Source organism: Loxodonta africana, chromosome 7, assembly GCF_030014295.1.
Source record: "Loxodonta africana isolate mLoxAfr1 chromosome 7, mLoxAfr1.hap2, whole genome shotgun sequence".
Taxonomy (NCBI): Eukaryota; Metazoa; Chordata; class Mammalia; order Proboscidea; family Elephantidae; genus Loxodonta; species Loxodonta africana.
The window spans coordinates 104,628,730-104,650,285 of record NC_087348.1 but is presented as its reverse complement, the minus strand read 5'-3'; the positions used below and the strand labels follow the sequence as shown (position 1 = coordinate 104,650,285).

The 21,556-nt window shown below is 38.7% G+C and overlaps 1 protein-coding gene across 1 annotated transcript in view; it reads right to left on the bottom strand.

Moving 5' to 3' along the window:
* Positions 1-21,346, bottom strand: part of CCDC81 (coiled-coil domain containing 81) — a 53,363-nt gene extending 32,017 nt beyond the window's left edge. Inside the window, exons 1-3 of the mRNA XM_010598214.3 lie at positions 11,026-21,346; positions 2,867-2,928; positions 844-1,000 (exon numbers count right to left, since the gene is read on the bottom strand). Of these exons, the coding sequence (XP_010596516.1) occupies positions 844-1,000; positions 2,867-2,928; positions 11,026-11,104 (298 nt within the window). The 5' untranslated portion in view covers positions 11,105-21,346. The remainder of the gene's footprint in view (positions 1-843; positions 1,001-2,866; positions 2,929-11,025) is intronic.
* Between the last annotated feature and the right edge of the window lie 210 nt (positions 21,347-21,556).

The window sequence follows — 21,556 nt, the reverse complement described above, 5'->3', positions numbered from 1 at the left end:
CTAAAAATTAATTTTCAGGAAAGTTAACTTAAAGGCAAGTTACAGCCTTTTCACCTGCTGGCATTAGGGTAGACTGTCTCTCTGATGCGGAAGGGAACAATAAGGAAGGTCAAAAAGAATACAACCAGGAATCAGGAAGTAAGCCCTCAGAGGCCTCTAAGTAACCACGGCAGGTATCATGAAATCCACCTACTAAAGCTGGGATGTGAGTGTCCGGCATCAGGACTTAAATCTGTTCGTTTACTGCTGTATCTCAAGCACTGGCACAGGCCTGACGTATAGCTGGCCCTCACGAAATACATGCGCAAGGAAGGAAGTGAGGCTGGTTTGAGGGTATGAGAAAGATATACAAGGTATTCATTAAGTCTTCAGGGAGTTTTCAAACTTCTAACTTTTAAATTTCAGTAATTTTGGATTATATAGGTGATAAAAATACACTGAGTGATCTTTCTCACAGCTGATACTGATTGTAATTCTCCCAACTAAGTACCCTACCTAAACATTTTTTTTCTTTCTAGCCACTTTTAATTTCTTAGGACCTGAAATATGAATTAAGTCTATAGAACTCTGTGATGTGGCTTTTATATGAATTTGTCTTGATGTCACTCAGGTCTTCTCATGCCTACCTCTTAAGCTATTGAGATTTAAAAATGGCCTACAGGAAGACTATTATTTTCCTCAGTCCCTCACCTCAGCCCCTGCCTTTGTCAAAGGTACCCAGTGAGAAGTGATAGCCTCAAATCAGAAACTTAATAAAATAGCACTTGGTCAAGCTTTGCCCTTTCATTTTCATCCCCAGGCCAGTAATCTTCTGTGAAAGTTTTAAATCCTAAAGCGATTTACCAGGAGTGTGTACTTTGTTTTGTTTGAGTCCATGGAGCTGTACTAACTTCTCCGCCATGATAAATACGGGCCTCTGAATTAGAACAAATTTGTTGTTTCCCACCTCAAGCTTCTGTCTTGTAAAAGTGAAAATTCCAAGTCCTGGAATCTGAACCCCCTGAAAGGAAAAAGACAAGAGGAAAAAAAAAAAAAGAACAGAATTCACTGAAGGGGCAAAGAAAAATCATTTTTTGCATAGTTATCAAAGAATGTGATGAGAATTAAGCTTAGGTCTTCAAAATTCAATGATCTCTATGATCGCTTAAAGCTATAATACTTTAAGATTCTAAACTATCAATAAATTAAGTATAAAATGTAATCCATCAGAAAATATCAACCCACAATTCTTTACTGACATCAGATTCCTCATCCCCATATCATGTGAAGGCTGTGGAGAAATAAGAAAACTTATATGGACACCATAGCTTCTTTTAATCTATACTTATATCTTAGATTTACTATTAAAAGGGAGGGAATTTAAAAGGGCAGAGAATCTTTGCTTTCTTGTTCCTTCTTTTAGGTTGTACGTCTCTGACTTAAAATTAGACAACCCAGCATCCAAGGCATATGCTGCAGTGTGGTGGTCTTGGCTCAAGGGTAGAAGAAAATGCTTTTGGCCCTCAAATTGGTTCTCTATCTCCCTGGGGACATCCTACATCAAGGGTTACAAACTCAAATGCCTAAAGGGGCCAAGAAAGAATAGAAGGGAGTGAGACAGCCCTGAAGAAGAACATAATGGCTGTGGGGTACATGCCTCATCTAAAAGCGAGAGCCTATTGTCAGCTCCAGCCAAGTGTCACCACACAGGAATGGAAGACTAGTCTTGTAAGATCTGCTGATTCTTCAAGAGAAGGCAGAAAAAAAATCCAAAATTTTACTATAAAAACTCTCCCAACTTTAAGTGGTAAATACTAATTCAAATTCTCAGGCCAAACAGAACAAGTTTGGAGGATGAATCCCACCCAAGGGCTGTCATATTGGGTCCTCTGGTAGGGCATAAAAGTTCCACAAACTCCCAGCTTCCTCCAGTGTCCCCCCAAAATCTCTGTCCAGTTCTATGGCATTCCAACCCAAAATCTGACAGGAGGAAATAGGTCAGCCTGGACTTGTTTCTCATTTTTGGCAAGTTGAGTTTAGTCCCTGACTGCCTTATACTCCCTGCAATGAAACAAGACAAGATGCATTATATCCTTCTAGAGCCATGCCTGGAACTATCAGATCACAGATAAACAGAACTCTTCTAGTCCCTCTGTATATACTCAGGCTGATCAGCACTACTTCCCATATCACTAGAAAAATAAAACTTACAAACTCATTACTTAACTCTTTCATGCCTGGGGGTACATACAGCAACCATGAACTTTTTCAGCCTCTGGGGTTTATTGGGAAGCCGGTATACTACTGACAGTGCATGCTGCTGTAAGGCAGGGGCCTTTATGACTGTTTGAAACCAAAGCAACGGGCATGTGCTGCACATTACTATTTTTACAGGGTACTGTATGAGGTGTCTGAAGTTTTGGTAGGAAAAATAGAAATTTTGAAAATTTTTATTTGTGACACATATGTACCAATAGACTTCAGTGGGGGCACTGGGGTATATTAATGGTACTTGATATGTACCACTAAACACTTAAGGTAGGCTTGTGGGAGGGGGCAAGAAAAAAAAAAAAAACATACTACCTACCAAAAATTCAAATACGCTCAATGATTCAGCATGCTTCCATTAACGAAAATACATGGTACTAACAAAAAATTTGAAGCAGAAAATAACTGGGTCATCAAAGGATTAAGGATAAAATCTGTGTTAGTTAAATCCATTATCCATAAGTCCTAAGTGTGAGCATCATAAAATCACAGGTCTGAAAGGTAAATTGGATGGCTCTGAAGTCTATTTTCTGCTCCCAGAAAAACTACACAAACTACACAAAACTACAGAGGAAATATCCTTTGGATTCCTACACTAAAATTAAAGTATAAATCCTACCTTGCGCAGAGTTAGCTGCCGTTGCACAAATTCTGCCACATCCCCCCAAATAATAGAGACTTCTGAAATTCAAAGAAAACCAAAAATAATTTACATAAGCACTCATGTGATATATTAGGTTCTAAATTTTTTTTAATAGAAACATAAATATGAAATACAGACTCAAATGACAGTAATTCCTACTGTAAAATAAATACTGTTATTTAGTATAAACACATTTTAAAACATGGTTTAAAAATCAGCAAAGTGTGCATCGGGGTTGTATTCTTTCACCATACTTATTCAATCTGTGTGCTGAGCAGATAATCCAAGAAGCTGGACTTTATAAAAAAGAACTAAGCATCAGGATTGGAGGAAGATTCATTAACAACCTGCAATATGCAGATGATACAACCTTGCTTGCTGAAAGCAAAGGGGACTTGAAATACTTACTGATGAAGATCAAAGTCTACAGACTTCAGTATGGATTATGCCTTAACATAAAGAAAACAAAAATTCTCACAAGTGGCCAATAAGCAACATCATGATAAACAAAGAAAAGATTGAAGTTGTCAAGGATGTAATTTTATTTGGATCCACATTCAACACTCATGGAAGCTGTAGTCAAGAAATCAAGTGATGTATTGTATTGGGTAAGTCTGCGGCAAAAGACCTCTTCGAAGTATTAAAAAGCAAAGATGTCACCTTGACTAAAGTGCGCCTGACCCAAGCCATGGTATTATCAATCGCCTCCTATGCATGCAAAAGTTGGACAATAAATAAGGAAGACCAAAGAAGAATTGATGCTTTTGAATTATAGTGTTGGTGAAGAATATTGAATATGCCATGAACTGCCAGAAGAACAAACAAATCTGTCTTGGAAGAAGTACAGTCAGAATGCTCCTTAGAAGCGAGGATGGTAAGTCTTTGTCTCACGTACTTTGGACATATTATCAGGAGAGACCAGTCCTTGGAGAAAGCCATTACGCTTGGCAGAGGGTCAGTGAAAAAGAGGAAGACCCTCAACAAGATGGACGGACACGGTTGCTGCAACAATGGGTTCCAACATAGCAACGGTTGTGAGGATGGTACAGGACCGAGCAGTGTTTTATTCTGTTGTACATAGGGTTGCTATGAATCGAACTGACTTGAAGGCACCTAACAACAACTATGATTTGGAATTGACTCGATGGCACTGGGTTTGGATTTTTTTTTTTTTGTGGTTAACAACAACAGTATAAACAAAATAAGGTCATTCCCAAAAGTTAATTTTCCTGGCAACTGAAGCTTACCCCTTTAAGTTCCAAAGACGTTATTAAAAATAGGTTAATAATATTTTCAAAGGAAATATTTCTAAAAACATATTACATGTTCTTGTTAGTCTATAGAGAAAACCAAGTATAATCTAGCCTCTTCTTAATCACCTATTCAACGAGCATTTATCAAGCGTCTACTCTGTGCCACCTAATTAATATGAACATTCACTACTGCAAAAACAATGTGGAGATGGCGTCTGACCTCTTCTAACTTCACAAGAGAAGGAGAATCAAGATCAACACACCACAGCTGATTCCTATGAGGCAGAGGTCAGCATGCCTCCTCTCTCTGCCATCTTTACCAATTCTAACACCAACTGTCCCCCCCATGGCACTCTCTACTTCTCTGCTGGGTTCAATAATTCACTGTAATGGTCACACAGAATTCACAAACAATACTCATGATTATGGGGTTTATTAGGGAAGTAACAGGTTACAACTAAGTCTCAGGAACACACAGGATACAGGTCTTCCATCAGGACAGTCACTTTTCAGCTGTGCTAGCAGGCACACCTCTCTCTGGCCCTAGGCCTCTGCCCTACTCAGGCAAGTGTTACAAAGCTTTTTTAGCCCCTGCCAGTAAGTCCCCAGAGGCACCCCAGGCAATCAGCTTTCTCATGCTGTTGGCCAGGAAGCCCACTGTGAGGTCTCCTGCTGGTCTCTCCTGCCACTGCTTCTCGTGCTCTCTCTCTCTCTGTCTCCTGGTTCCAGGAGCTTCTCAGTGCAGGTATCCTGGGTCCAAAGGACACGCTCTCCCTTCCCAGCTGTTCTTCCTTAGTGGTGGTGGGATCCTCTCTCCTGCCTCTAAAATGGCTCCTTTCAAACCCAGTGGGATGGCAAAACTGACCAATCCCCTTGCAATCCCTATCTGCATAGTCCCACCCAATCACCTGGGTGGGAGTTACAAGACCATGGCCAGAAAGTCCACACAAAAGTGATCCATCGCAAAACACTATTATGCCATACTATAACACAAGAAAGAGCCCTGGTGGCACAGTGGTTAAGAGTTCAGCTGCTAATCAAAGGTCTGCATTTCAAATCCACCAGCTGCTCCTTGGAAACCCTATGGGGGCAGTTCTACTCTGTCCTATAGGGTCACTATAAGTCAGAATCAACTGGATGGCAACAGGTTTGGTTTTTTGGTTTCTAACACAGGAATAAGGCCATGGGCCTTTGAGGTATGAAAAGATTCTCTATACATTAATTGGCCCCACACTTCCCTTTTTGCTAAACTCTTGAATCTGCTTTTCATTCTTATTTTTCACTGTTAGACAATCAGCTATCATTCCTCTCTTCTGGTAATACTCTGCAGGATCCCCTCATTCCTAATTCACTGTTTCTGATCTGCTATGTTCATCATAAATGTACTAACATTATATCTAAAATAATAAATTTTTAAAACATACCCTGGGTTTACTTTGAATTAATGTATCAACTTTTCACTGTCTACTTTGACCAGTCAGAGATTTTCTATGTTTCTTTCCTTGCCGAGCTATGTTCCAAAAAAATGTGGTAGCAGAATAAGTAGCTGCCATTAACTAAAGTGTTAATGTGTGATCTGATTGTATATTGTCAGTGTGACTAATATTTTTAAATATAGAAAATTAGCCTGTGTGGACATCTCTGTCCTAAAACTAATCGTGTGTTACTAAAGATGTTCTTCAATTAGGAGGGCTTTACAAATTAAAAGATTGTTAAATTTTAATTCTCAAAATAAAAGATCAAGGACAATGATGTTTACCAGATTGTCACTTTAGGACAAAAGATCAATGTGTCACCCACTTTGGAAACTGCTGGCTTAACTGGTATAATTTCTTTTTCTAATGGATTAAATCACTAAATCAGGGGCTTGCAATCTTTTAATTACGGTATGTAAAAACCAAACCAAACCCACTGCTGTTGAGTTGATTCTGACTCATAGTGACCCTGTAGGACAGAGTACAACTGCCTTATAGGGTTTCCAATGACCACCTGTTGGATTTTTGAGCTGCTGACCTTCTGGTTAGCAGCCGAACTCTTAACCATTGCACCACCAGGGCTCCACAGTACATAAGAATCATAAATATTTTTATTAATATGCTGGGGAAGGAGCAGGTTTGGCAGAAGAGAAGTAGCAGTGGCTCTCACGGGTGCCTGGAAACAAGACTCATGGTGGAAACTCATTCGCCCACCAATGAAACTAGGGTCACATGCCACCAGGAGCATGAGTGCCCACAGTATGCCCTTCACTCTAAATCATGGGTATACAGTTTACTACCATTCGGCGTTTCCCCTACTTTGCCCCATCTTACTGCATTCTCTACTGCCTCCCCCACCCCCACAGCCAAAAGAATTATACTGCTTCTAAAAACTAAAGGTTTTCAACAAATTCCACTTGTATACTAAACTAAAATTTTCAGCATGACCAAGTGTCATTAATTTACTAATAATTCAGAATCTCAATACCCAGATTTACACAGGTACTTTTCAAAGTTTTTTAAGTAAAAACTGTTAAGGTTGTATGACTCCAAAAGTCTTTCACCTAGCCTCATGATATGCAGCTCAGATTTCAGGAAAAAAATCCGCACCAAAGAGGAAATGGTTTCATTAGTGCCAGGAGAAATTGTATAGCTTGTAACCAAATCCTAGTGAAAAGACTTGACTGAGCTTAATTGTAAATTTGAGGATCATCTTTCCTCATCTGGATGATATGCTCAAGCACACTGTGTTGTTTTCTTCTAGAAAATCTGATCAATTAATTAATTATTATTAATTAATTATTATTCCAAACTGAAATTTGCTATTTATCACTGAAGAAAAAGAAAAACAGGCATATAATTCCCCTTAGGAACCTTTAGAGCCCTGAATTCAATTGGAAAAGATTTGGGCATTTGACATATTTTGATTTCTAACTTTGATTATTCTGACATTCCCAAGTGTCAGAATAATAAAAATAAATAAAATAAAAATAATTTTAACCAGTAGCCATCGAGTTGACTCTGACTCATGCCAACCTCTTGTGTGTCAGAGTAGAACTATGTTCCACAGGGTTTTAATGGCTGATTTTTCAGAAGTAAATCACTAGGCCTCTTTGCAAGGCACCTCTGGGTGGACTCAAACCTCCACCCTTTCGGTTAGCAGCCAAGCAGCATGTTAACCATTTGCACCACCCAGGGACTCCAAACACAAATTTAATCCATTCTAAAAAAAAAAAGTTTATACTGTTTTCACATTTTTATGAAAGCTGAGGTTATTTATTTTTTGTTTGTTTACTCATTTATCTATTCATTTCATTCATTCGTTCATTTATTTACCAAACATGAAAACATCAAGAACCACGGTTATAAAGAAATGATCCCTGGACATACCTTCTATATTCAGTACAAATTCCATGTGATTTCATATTCTAAACATTTGCTACATTCAAAACCATATTTTGAAACACAATGCCAAGTAGCAGGAATACAGTGTCTTATATATGATGATTATAATGAAGAACTAAAATGGTGCAGTGGTTAAGAGACTGGCTGCTAACCAAAAAGTCAGCAGTTTGAATCTACCAGCTGCTTCTTGGAGACCTTATGAAGCAGTTCTACTCTGTCCTACAGGGTTGCTATGAATCAGAATCAACTCAACAGCAATGGGTTGGTTTGGTTTTGGTAAGTGCCCCTTATACAAATTATAGGATAATGTATACTTGAAATAGGCACTGACAGGAAAAATAAAAGGTTCCCTGATTTTATGAAACTTATTTTCTAAAACAAAAATCCTGATAGATAAACAGAGCAGAAATATTAAGGGTGACTTGAACAAGGAAACATATTCCCAGAATATGGTATAATAAAAAGAATAGTGTGCTGCATGTCTGAAGACCTGTGGCCCCCTGCCTCCAAGGATTATTAGCTACATAACCTTCAACAGGTCACTCAGTTCCAACCTATAAAACAATGATGGACTTTCTAAGTACCGTATTGTATACTATTAAACTTTGGTGAAACATAAGGAAGCATCAGGACTTAACATACACAATAATGAAGAGTTAACCTATGTGTTTAGCTGAGGTTTGAAATTTGTCCTTATCCATTTTACAACGGGTCATTTGTGAGAGCCGATAAATAGTAATTTGGATACTGCTTCTGTCACTTAACCAATAAAGCTCTTGCCAAGGTCATCAATGATTTCCTTGTCAATAAATTCAATGGGTACATTTAGTTCTCATCTCTTCTGACCCCTCAGTCATATTTGACACTATGGACCACTCTCTCCTCTCTTAAAGGCTCTCCTTTTGGCTTTTATGACACTGCTCTCCTGGGTTTTCTTCCTACCTCTCTGGCCATTTCTTGGCAATCTCCTTCTCAGGTTTATCCTCCTTCAGCCCAGCCATTAGATGTTGGAGTTCTTCAAGGTACTTCAAGGAATTCTAGGCTGCCTTCTTTTTTTAACTCTATACGCTCTGCTAGGTAGTCACATCCATGCCCAGAGCTTTAATTATCACCTTTATGCAAATGACTCCCAAATGTTTATTTACAAGCCCAGACTTCCCCTTTGAGGTTCTGGACCTGTGTATCTAACTGCCTACTTGGCTTTTTCACCTTGTGTAAAACCAGGATCTTCCTTACTTTAATTCTTGTCCTTTATCCAGGGTTTCTGTCCCAATGAATGGTATATCATCATCCATTTGGTTATATAAGCCAGGAACTCAGGAGTCATGCTTGAGATTTCTCTTCTCTCACCCCCCATATCTAATACATCACTGCAATGTGTGGATTTTACTCCAAATAGGCCTTCAGTCTGTCCATTTCTCTCCATTTTTACTGCTACATATTTAGACCAAGCTACCATTTGCTCTCACGTGGGCTGCTACTAAAGACACTCTTGGCCCTGTAATCATTCTCCACACTGCAACCAGAGCAACGTTTTCAAAACACAACCCTGATGAAGTCGTCCCACTTCGCCTTTACTGCACTTTCCCCTTCCAGTTACTTAATATAACTTACCAGGCCCTGAACGACCTGGCCCTTCCCTTTTCTCCTGCCTCCTATATAACCTCCCAGTATCTACAGGGAAACCCTGGTGGTGTAGTGGTTAAGGGCTACGGCTGCTAACCAAAAAGTTGGCAGTTGGAATACACCAGGCGCTCCTTGGAAATCCTATGGGGCAATTCTACTCTGTCCCATAGGGTCACTATAAGTCGGAATGACTCCACTGCAATGGGCTTAGTAGCTACAGAGCAGCAGCCTTCTTTCAATTTCTGAGTCACATCATGCTCCCTTCCACCACAGAACTTCTGCACTTGCCATTTCTTCTGCTAAGAACACTCTCGTCTCCTCTTCACGCTCCCCCCCAAACCATTTTACCTACTAAATCGGAACTCCATTCTTCACATCTCAGCTCACATTATCCCTTCTTCATCAAATCTTGACAAACACAGCTATCCTCAACCCCTATTAAAAGCTGTCAGGGAAAATCATAACAGGGAGCTGAGTTTCTGCTAACAGTGGTGGAGTAAGTTGCAAACAGTGGTGATACTTGCACAACGTGAAGAATGTAATCAATGTTACTGAATTGTGCATGTAAAAAATGTCAAATTGGCAAATGTTTTGTTATATATACATATCTATTTACCACAACAAAACAACTAAAAAAAAAATGGGGAAAAAAGTTGCAGGAAAGGGGGAGTCATTGCTCAGGGACACTGAATTTCTGTTAAGGGTGATGGGAAAATTTGGAAATGGATAATGGTGTTGGTTGTACAACATGAACCTAATTAGTGTCACTGAACTGTACATGTAAAAAATGTTGAAATGGCAAATATTTTGTTATATGTATTTTTACCACAATTTTAAAAAAGCTGCCATTGTACCATATACCTCCTCCTTGGTAGAGCTTACCACAAGTATAATTTTACATTTATTTCTGTGATTATTCGATTAATGTGTATATTCCCCCACTAGACTGTACATCTCAAGGATTTTCTCACCTTCAGTTCTCTAGTGCCTAGCACATAGTAGGTTCTCAATATTACTTGGGATAAATTTATAAATACAGCAATTTTTTTTAATCCATACAGCTATTATTTTTAGTGCTTCTTTTGGAATTATTTTAAAAAGGAAAAAGATAAAAGTAATGCTGGAAAAGGAAAAGAAGATGCATTCATTTCTACTTATTTTGCCTTCTAAAATCATTTGGTGAAAGCCTAAGTTACAACAGTTTAGTAATAATAATTTCTTCCATTTCTTGAGCACTTTTCTTCCCAAGGATTCTATAGCTTGCAGGCAGATCTCAACCTCACTTTGGGCTGTTTTAAGAAACTATGTTAAAATGGATTAAGGGTCTTATTAGCAACCAGGCTTAGCAAGTTTTCTATGATAAGCTACCAAGCCCTCTTCCAAACAGTATCTTTTTATGATCATCTCATTCTCTTAACACAACCCCAAAATGTCATGGGTGAGAAAAGCAGCCATGTCTTTACATAAACTCTGAGAAGGAGCTATATGGGGTTCCTGTAAAACACCTTTTCTTTGGGGCTGTTTCTCTGGATAGGCACAAGGGTTCTGATCTATCCCAGTGCGGAGGAGAGGACTAGCTATCATTTTTTGAGCTGCAATTTGTTCTAGTCCCTGAGCTAAATGCTGAATATGCACTATCTCATCCAGTCAAAACCTTCAACTGGCCCCTTTAAAGCAGCCAATAAAGAACCTGTCCTCTCAGGGCATTCGGCGTGGGCCTGGTGTGATTACAAGCTGGTTGTCAAGGCAGCCACTCCAGGACAGTCCTGAGCTAGGGAATATGGAAGCAAGACTTCCGCCTCACCTCCCAAGCGGTTGAAGGCTCGCCACAGTTCCCCGCAGCCCCAGTCTCTGGGGTCCAACCCTTGTCGCTTACCCTCTTGGGTCAGGGAGGGCAGCGTGGGCAGCACCTGCCTGCCCAGCTCCTGCAGGACAGGAGCGATATTGTCCAACATCTCCGGTCCCCAATCGGCTCCAGCTGCTGCCAGGCTCCACGATTCCTGGCCTCCGTATTGGGTCCTCGACGGGTGTCTTTTCTTCCTTCCCTATATGAAATTTGTGCAAAAGTGATTTCCCCACCCTCCAGGTCCCTCTCCCCGTTAGCTTTGCTTACGCCTTAGAAATAAAAATTACAAAAATCTTGATTTCTTTTTTTCTTTCTTAAATAAATTGAAATGGGCTTTCTCGCCTTCCCTCCCCGCTGCTCTGGCTCTTGGGCGGCTCCCACCTCAGGAGCCCCAAGAGCTGCCGGGCTCCAGAGTCAGAGGGTGTAATTTCGACCCCTCCGGACCAGGCAGAGGCCCCGGGGGGAGGTGGAAGGAGGGTGGGCTGCAGGTGATGCCAAGAGTGGAACAGGACGAAGAGAGAGCTGGCCCAACCGAGGAGAGTGCGGGGCGCGTTGCTATGACGCAACAGAGGTTCGCCCTGTTGCTAGGGCGTAAATGTGGGGACCCGGCACCGCCTCCTAAGGTAATGGGTCTGACCCCGGGCTGTCCTGGCGGTTGGGAGCTTGAAGCAAAGGTTGGGAAGTAATTTTTGTTGTTTTTTTTCCTTTTGCTCATATCCTGGGCAGCGAAGGGACGTGGTGGTTAGGGTGAACCCTTTTGTAATCACCTTCGATAAATCTGGGAATGACTTTTGCCCAGAATGGTGGACATTTGAGTCTCCAGATCTGTTTGAGGATTTGAGTTTGAACTGTAATTTGTTTCTTGGTTTTGGTCCTACCTGGGCTCCCCTCCTAAGAAATGGAGGGCTGGAGAATTGGTAAGGAGAGGGTTGGCTTTTTCAAAATTGCTGTTTTGTTTTTTTTCTTTCTTTCCCTGAACCTTCACTCATCTGTTTGTCCCTATCCACATCACTCATCTCGCTGTTTGAAATTGTGCTCATGCTCTCTCCCCTACTGATAATGAATTAACACAAACTGAACTACCCATATAAATCCCACCTAGGTAAAGATATAGAACTCTACCGGTACTACAGAAGAACATCTCATTACCTCACTGTTACTGTCATTATCCCTCTAAATATTATAGAGCAGTTTTGTCTGTTTTTGAACTTTTGTAATCAAATAGTATGTATTCTTTTATGTCTCGCTTTGGTCACTCAATATTATGTTTGTGAGATTCATCCATGGTTTGTGTAGTAGCAATTCCTCCATTTTCATTGTTGTATATTATTCCTTTATTTATCCATTCCACTACTGAGGGGCATTTGAGTTGTTTCCAGTTTGGGGCAATTAGGAATAATGTTGCTTTGAACATTCTAATACAAAACTTTTGATGTACATACATGCTCCTCTCTGTTGTGTATATGATAAGAACTGGAATCCTGGGTCATGGCAAATGCATGTGGTCAATTTTAATGGATAATGCGAAACAGATTTCCCAAGTGGATGTCACAATGATGGCAAGTGGGAGGAACTTCTGGCACATAGTGTGGACAGAGACCAGGGATGTGCAGGACATTCCTGCACAATGCAGAATTGTTCCATACTCTGCACCCCCTTTGAATATACCATCAGACTTTCATATAAGGGGGCAAAAACCTGCGTATGAGACTAGAAAAAAAATTCAATTTTTGTGTAAATGCAAAGTATTTTTTGCTTAATTTTAACATCACTTAATTTTCCAGGAATTCAAAATCTAAGTAAATTTGGAGAAGATTATGCTTTATTTGGTCAGGATTTAAGAATTCTTCTTCATCATTTTGGAAAACCACATCTTCACCATCAATTAGGCTGGTGGTTGCTGAGTAGCCAGCACTCTTAAATCAGTCTGCGTTTGCAGCTGCATTTACAGTGAGTCTTCCTATAGGTGAAAGCTTGTTGTGATTTTATTATTTCTTCCAGTAGTCCTGCATGAACATATTCATTTTGAAATATATATTAATTTATACATTACTTACCTTTTATTTCTCCACTATACTAAAGGTATGGCTTTATATTAATGTTTAAATTAATGCGTATGGGTACATATATTACCAATAAACTTCATTTCAGGATACTAACAAGACATTACAAAATATTTATTTAAAAGAATTGACTGGAACAAATGGAAGCCACAGGCAAAGTAATAAAATTGGATTCCTACCTCACAGCATTCAACAAGATTAACTCCAAATGGATCAAAGACCTAAATGTAAGAGCTGAAACAATAAAACTCTTAGAAAAGAACATAGGTGTAGATCTGTGTAACCGTGGATTAGTATTACTGTCTTAGCTATGACATCAACAGCACAAGCAAATGAAGAAAAATAGATAAATTGTACTTCATCAGAATTTAAAATTTTGTAAATCAAGAGTATGAAAAGATACCTCAGAGACCGGGAGAAAGTATTTGCAAATCCTATTTGATTTGTACCTAGTGGTATTTGGTCTAGTATCTAGTGTATTTAGCCTACTGTCTGGACTATATAAAAACACTCACAACTCAGCAATAAAAGTCTTATAACCCAATTTTTAAAAAACGTGCAAAAGATTTCTCTAAACAAGATATACAAATCACCAATATGCATATGAAAGGATATTCAATATCATTAATCATTAAAAAGAAAAAAAAATTAATGCAAATCAAAACCACAGTGAGGTACTACCTCACACCCACTGGAATGGCTATAATCAAAAAGACAATAACAAGTGTTGTCAAGGATGTGAAAAAATCGCAACCCTCATACATTGCTGTGGGAATATAAAATAGTCATAAGCTTTGTGGCGAAAGGCACCAGCTCATCCTGTATGTCACTCATATCACTGAGGTTAGATATAGTGAGAGGCAGACACAAGTGTGTGTTCACAGGTTCTAGTTGGTCCTTGTAGGTTCCAGATTGTCTTTACTGGCTCCAGTTTTTACTTTTCCCCCATTTCATGGCCATATTTCCTGCCTGACTGCTAACCCTGCTGACTTTTGGCCCTACACCAGACATAGACAGACTGCTTAACCAACTCCTACAATTATGTGAAGGCTAATGCCCATAATAAATCCCTTATTCTCCATCACTCAGAGTGGTTTTGCTTCTCTTATTGAACTCTAACTGATATAGGACTGATAGTTAAAACTGAGGAATTTAAACTTAGTTGTTCAGCTTTACTTAGACTTGAATTCACATAAATTAAGTGCCTGTGCACTAAAACTCCACAGTAAGGATATATAAATTGTCATGTTAGAGGTATGAAGACAATGTAAGGGAGTACAGGGGAGCAAAGATTACTTCTAACTGGAATAGTTCTTGAAGGAATGTGGTATTTGAGCCAGGCCTTGGAAGCATAGGCAGTATTTGAACAAGGAAAGATTGGGAAAAGCCATTTCAAGCAGATTAATGTCAGGAAAAAGCAAATAATCTAGTATAGTTCTTCTGTTTAGGACAAGGCCAGATTACAAAAAGTGTTGAATGCTAAGCAAAGGGTTCTAGACTTTATTTGGAAGGTGTGGGTGGTTCCTAAATTCCTTGGAGTAAGATGATGACCTAATCACTCACAAGCCATTATATTCTTTAGTACTGCATTAAAGTGGAATTTGTATTTCATTAGCTATTATAATCTATATGTCAGAGAAATTTTTGAGAGACATGGGTGGCAGCTACCACATAACTAAATAGATAAGCGCTAGTGATGAAAGGCTGATCACAGGATGATTGATGAAAGGCTGATCACAGGATGACTGATGTAGTTGAGTGGCAGCAATGTTATTATGTAAAAGAAGACAACATTAAACCAATAAAGAGGGACTAAGAAATGTAGTCACAGATCTTCCATATGGAGAGGAAGACAAGGCAATACAAAGAAATAAAAGTTAGGTTTAAATTTAGAAAATAGGGGTAAATATTGAAGTAACCACAAAGGAGACAAACTATCCTACACATCAAAATAAAATACAAGAGAAAAATAGAGACTCAGCAGAAACAAAATCAACAACAACAAATATGAGGAAAGGACAATATACAATCTACTCAGCACATAAAATTAAGTGGGAAAAAGAAACTGTCAACAACACACACAAAAAAGGCATCAAAATAATAGCACTAAATTCATACCTATCCATAATTACGCTGAATGTAAATGGACTAAATTCACCAATAAAGAGACAGGGAGTGGCAGAATGGATTAAAAAACACTACTCGTCTATATGCTCCCTACAAGAGACACACCTTAGACTTAGAGACAAACTAAAACTCAAAGGATAGAAAAAAATATATCAACCAAGCAACAATCAAAAAAGAAAAGGAATGGCAATATTTCTGACAAAAAAGACTTTAAAGTTAAATCCATCATAAAGGATAAGGAAGGACACTATATAATGATTAAAGGGACAATATACCAAGAGGATATAACCATATTAAATATTTATGCACTCAATGAGAGGGCTGCAAGATACATAAAACAAACTCTATCAGCACTGAAAAGTGAGATAGACAGCTCCACAACAATAGTAGGAGCCTTCAACACACCACTTTCGGTGAAGGACAGGAAATCCAGAAAGAAGCTCAATAAAGACACAGAAGATCTAAATGCCATAATCAACCAACTTGACCTCATAGACATATATAGAACACTCCACCCAACAGCAGCCAGTATACTTTCTTTTCTAGTGCACATGGAACATTCTCTAAAATAGACCACATGTTAGGTCATAAAGCAAGCCTTAGCAGAATCCAAAACATTGAAATATTACAAAGCATTTTCTCTGACCATAAAGCCATAAAAGTAGAAATCAATAACAGAAAAAGCAGGGAAAAGAAATCAAACACTTGGAAACTGAACAATACCTTGCTCAAGAAGGACTGGATTATAGAAGACATTAAGGATGGAAAAAAGAAATTCATAGAATCCAATGAGAACAAAAACACTTCTTATCAGAATCTTTGGGACACTGTGAAAGCAGTGCTCAGAGGTCAATTTATATCAATAAATGCACCCATACAAAAAGAAGAAAGGGCCAAAATCAAAGAATTATCCCTACAACTTGAACAAATAGAAAGAGAGCAACAAAAGAAACCCACAGGCACCAGAAGAAAACAAATAATAAAAATTAGAGCAGAACTAAATGAAACAGAAAACAGAAAAACAATTGAAAGAATTAACAAGACCAAAAGCTGGTTCTCTGAAAAAATCAACAAAATTGATAAGCCACTGGCCAAACTGACAAAAGAAAAACAGGAGAGGAAGCAAATAACCTGAATAAGAAATGAGATGGACAATATTACAACAGACCCAAATGAAATTAAAAGAATCATATCAGATTACTATGAAAAATTGTACTCTAACAAATTTGAAAACCTGGAAGTAACGGATGAATTCCTAGAAACACACTACCTACCTAAATTGACACAAACAGAGGTAGAACAACTAAATAGACCCATAACAAAAGAAGAGATTGAAAAGGTAATCAAAAAACTCCCAACAAAAAAAAAAGCCCTGGTCTGGAGGACTGCTTCACTGCAGAGTTCTACCAAACTTTCAGATTAGAGCTAACAGCACTACTACTAAAGGTATTTCAGAGGATAGAAAAGGACAGAATATTCCCAAACTCATTCTATGAAGCCAGCATATCCCTGATACCAAAACTAGGTAAAGACACCATTAAAAAAGAAAATTACAGACCTATATCCCTCATGAAATTAGATACAAAAATTCTCAACAAAATTCTAGCCAATGGAATTCAACAAAATAAAAAAAAAAAAAATTCAGCATGACTAAGTGGGATTCATACCAGGTATGCAGGGGTGGTTCAATATTAGAAAAACAATTAACGTAATCTATTTTTATCATATATAAAAAGACAAGAATCACATGATTTTATCAATTGATGCAGAAAAGGCATTAGACAAAGTTCAACACTCACTCATGACAAGAACTCTTAGCAAAATAGGAATAGAAGGAAAATTCCTCAACATAATAAAGGGCATTTATACAAAGCCAAGAGCCAACATCATCCTAAACACACAGAGCCTGAAAGTATTCCCCCTGAGTTTGGAACCAGACAAGGATGCCCTTTATCACCACTCTTATTCAACATTGTGCTGGAGGTCCTAGACAGAAAAATTAGGCAAGATAAAGAAATAAAGGGCATCCAGATTGGCAAGGAAGAAGTTAAAGTATCTCTATTTGCAGATGACATGATCTTATACACAGAAAACCCTAAGGAATCCTCCAGAAAACTACTGAAACTAATAGAAGAGTTCAGCAGAGTATCAGGATACAAGATACACACACAAAAATCAGTTGGATTCCTGTACACCAACAAAAAGAACATCGAAGAGGAAACCACCAAATCAATACCATTTATAGTAGCCCCCAAGAAGATAAAATACTTAGTAATAAATCTTACCAGAGATGTAAAAGACTTATAGAAAGAAAACTACAAAACACTTCTGCAAGAAACCAAAAGGGACCTACATAAGTGGAAAAACATACCTTGCTCATGGATAGAAAGACTTAACATTATAAAAATGTCTGTTCTACCAAAAGCAATCTACAGATTTAATGCAATTAGATCCAAATTCCAAGGACATTTTTTAATGAGATGGAGAAACAAATCACCAATTTCCTGTGGAAGGGAAAGAGGCCCTGGATAAGTAAAGCATTACTGATAAAGAAGAACAAAGTGGGAGGCCTTACTCTACCTGATTTTAGAACATATTATTGCACTGTTTTTTTTTTTTTTTTTTATACCACCACAGTAGTCAAAACAGCCTGGTACTGGTACAATAACAGATACATGGACCAATGGAACAGAATTGAGAATCCAGACATAAATCCATCCACATATGAGCAGTTGATATTTGACAAAGGCCCCAAAGCAGTTAAATGGGGAAAAGACAGTCTTTTAACAAATGATGCTTGCATAACTGGATATCCATCTGCAAAAAAATGAAACAAGACCCATACCTTACACCATGCACAAAAACAAGCTCAAAATGGATCAAAGACCTAAATATAAAATCTAAAACGATAAAGATCATGGAAGAAAAAATAGGGACAACGTCAGGAGCCCTAATACATGGAATAAACAGCATACAAAACACTATTAAGAATGCAGAAGAAAAACTAGATAACTGGGAGCTCCTAAGAATCAAACACCCATGGTCATCCAAATACTTCACCAAAAGAGTAAAAAGATTACCTACAGACTGGGAAAAAGATTTTAGCTAAAGGATTTCCGATCAGCGTCTGATCTCTAAAATCTACATGATACTGCAAAAACTCAACTACAAAAAAGACAAATAACCCAATTAAAAAAATGGACAAAAGATATGAACAGACACTTCACTAAAGAAGACATTCAGGTAGCTAACAGATACATGAGGAAATGCTCACAACCATTAGCCATTCTGTAATGCAAATCAAATCTACAATGAGATTCCATCTCACTCTAACAAGGCTGGCATTAATCCAAAAAACACAAAATAATAAATTTTGGAGAGGTTGTGGAGAGACTGCAACACTTATACACTGCTGGTGGGAATGTAAAATGGTACAACCACTTTGGAAATCGATTTGGTGCTTCCTTCAAAAGCCAGAAATAGAACTACCATATGATCCAGCAACCCCACTCCTTGGAATATATCCTAGAGAAATAAGAGCCTTTACACGAACAGATATATGCACACCCATGTTCATTGCAGCACTGTTTACAATAGCAAAAAGACGGAAGCAACCAAGGTGCCCATCGACAGATGAATGGATGAATTATGGTATAGTCACACATCAATAAAGAACAGTGATGAATCTGTGAAACAGTTCATAACATGGAGGAATCTGGAAGGCATTATGCTGAGTGAAATTAGTCAGCTGCAAAAGGACAAATATTGTATAAGACCACTACTATAAGAACTCAAGAAATAGTTTAAACAGAGGAGGAAATATTTTTTGATGGTTACTAGGGTGGGAAGGGAGGGAGAGGGATATTCACTAAACAGATAGTAGACAAGAACTATTTCAGGTGAAGGAAAAGACAGCACACAATATAGGAGAGGTCAGCACAACTGGACTAAACCAAAAGCAAAGAAGTTTCCTGAATAAACAATGTTTTGAAGGCCAGCGTCGCAGGGGCGGGGGTTTGGAGACCATGGTTTTAGGGGACATCTAAGTCAATTGGCATAATAAAATCTATTAAAACATTCTGCATTCCACTTTGGAGAATGGCATCTGGGGTCTTAAACGCTAGCAATTGGCCATCTAAGATGCATCAACTGGACTCAACCCACCTGGAGCAAAGGATAATGAAGAACACCAAGGACACAAGGTAATTACAAGCCCAAGAGACAGAAAGGGCACATAAACCAGAGACTACATCAGCCTGAGACCAGAAGAACTAGATGGAGCCTGGCTACAACTGATGACTGCCCTGACAGGGAACACAACAGAGAACCCCTGACGGAGCAGCAGAGCAGTGGGATGCAGAACCCAAATTCTCGTAAAAAGACCAGACTTAATGATCTGAGACTAGAAGGACCCCAGTGGTCATGGCCCCCAGACCTTCCTTCTGTTGGCTCAGGACAGGAACCACTCCCAAAGCCAACTCTTCAGACAGAGATTGGACTGGACAATGGGATGGAGAGGGATGCTGGTGAGGAGTGAGCTTCTTGGATCAGGTGGACACTTGAGACTATGTTTGCGTCTCCTGCCTGGAAGGGAGATGAGAGGGTAGAGGGGGTTAGAAGCTGGTGAAATGGACACTAAAAGAGAGAGTGGAGGGAGGGAGTGGGCTGTCTCATTAGGGGGAGAGCAATTGGGAGTATGTAGCAAGGTGTATATTAAGTTTTTGTGTGAGAGGCTGACTTGATTTGTAAACTTTCTCTTAAAGCACAATAAAAATTAGAAAAAGAAATAAAAAGGCAAGCCACACAACACAGAAAATATTCACAATACGTATATCTAACAACTGATACAGAGATTCTACATTTTTAAATCTTCTAAAACTCAAAAATAAATAAGCTCAATTTTTAAAAATGGGCAAAATATTTGAACATACATTTTACAAAAGCAGATATTCAAATGGCCAATCAGCAGATGAAAAGACCACAGTACTGGTCATTCAGGAAACACATACTGAAACCACAATGAGATAGCACTGCAAAGATAGGGCAGCTACAATTATGAAAACTGATGATACCAAGCGTTAGTGAGGCTGTGGAGTAATTAGAACTCATATACTGCAGGCAGAAATGTAAAATGGTTAAACCCACTTTGAAAAACTATTTGACAGTTTCTAATAAAAGTTAAATATACCATCCAGCCATTCTAGTTCTAAGTATTCAACCTAAAGAAATAAAAGCGTATACTGAGACAGTGTTATACACAAATATTCAGAACAGCTTTATTCACAATAGCCAAAAACTTGAAATGAACCATGTGTCCATCAAATAGAAAATGGATAAACAGTAGGTAATAGTGGTATTCAGTAAATGAAAGGAATGAACTATTGATACAGGCAACAATATGGATGAACCTCGAAATCATTATGCTGACTTAGGCTGGGTTGTCTAGAGAAAAAAAGCCAATGGAGTATATACATATATATACAGATTTATCTCAAGGAAATGGCTCACAGTTGTAGAGGTTGGCCAGTCCCAAATTCATGGGTCAGGCATCAGGCTGGAGGCTTCTCCTGACTTACATGGTTACAAGGGCTGATGAACAATCAGCAGGTCAGATGGCAGGCTATTGGTTCATAGGGCTGCAGAAGGAAGAGAATCCCAGGATCGGCAGGGTGAACTGGAGGTCAGATGATAAGCCCAATGCAGGACCCAGAGTAAGAGAGAGCTTTGCCAGAGTGTCCAAATAGGTTGGGTTAAGGCCACACACTCAAGGAAACTCCCCTTACATCAGATAAGGTGGTGACTGGAGTAAGGGAATTACTTAAATAAAGGTAGTGACTTGAGTAAGGCTATGACTTGTCATACCCTTTAGTAAGGCTGTGACTCAAAATACACCCCACACTATTCCTGCTTCTTTAGCATATAGAGGTTTAAGACTTACAACACACAAAATGGAGGATAATTATACAAAACCACAAAATGGAGGACAATTAGATCACAAAGTGGAGAACAATACACCACACTGGGTATAATGGCCTAGCCAAGTTGACACATAACATTAACCAGCACACTGACTGATAGAAGCTAGACACAAAGTGTACATACTGTGTGACTCCATTTATATAAAATTCTAGAAAATAAAAACTAATTTATAGCGATAAAATAAAAACTAATTTATAGCGATAAAATGAAAACAGTGATTGCCTGGGGGTAGGATCAGAAGGGAGAGAGAAACTGCAAAGGGGTATGAGAAATCTTTTGGGGGTAATGAACATTTCTGCATCTTGACTGTGGTAGTGTTTCACAGGAGTATACAACTGTCAAAACTCAAAGTTCTGAGAAAGCAAGTTTCAATAACTCATAACCCACCCCAG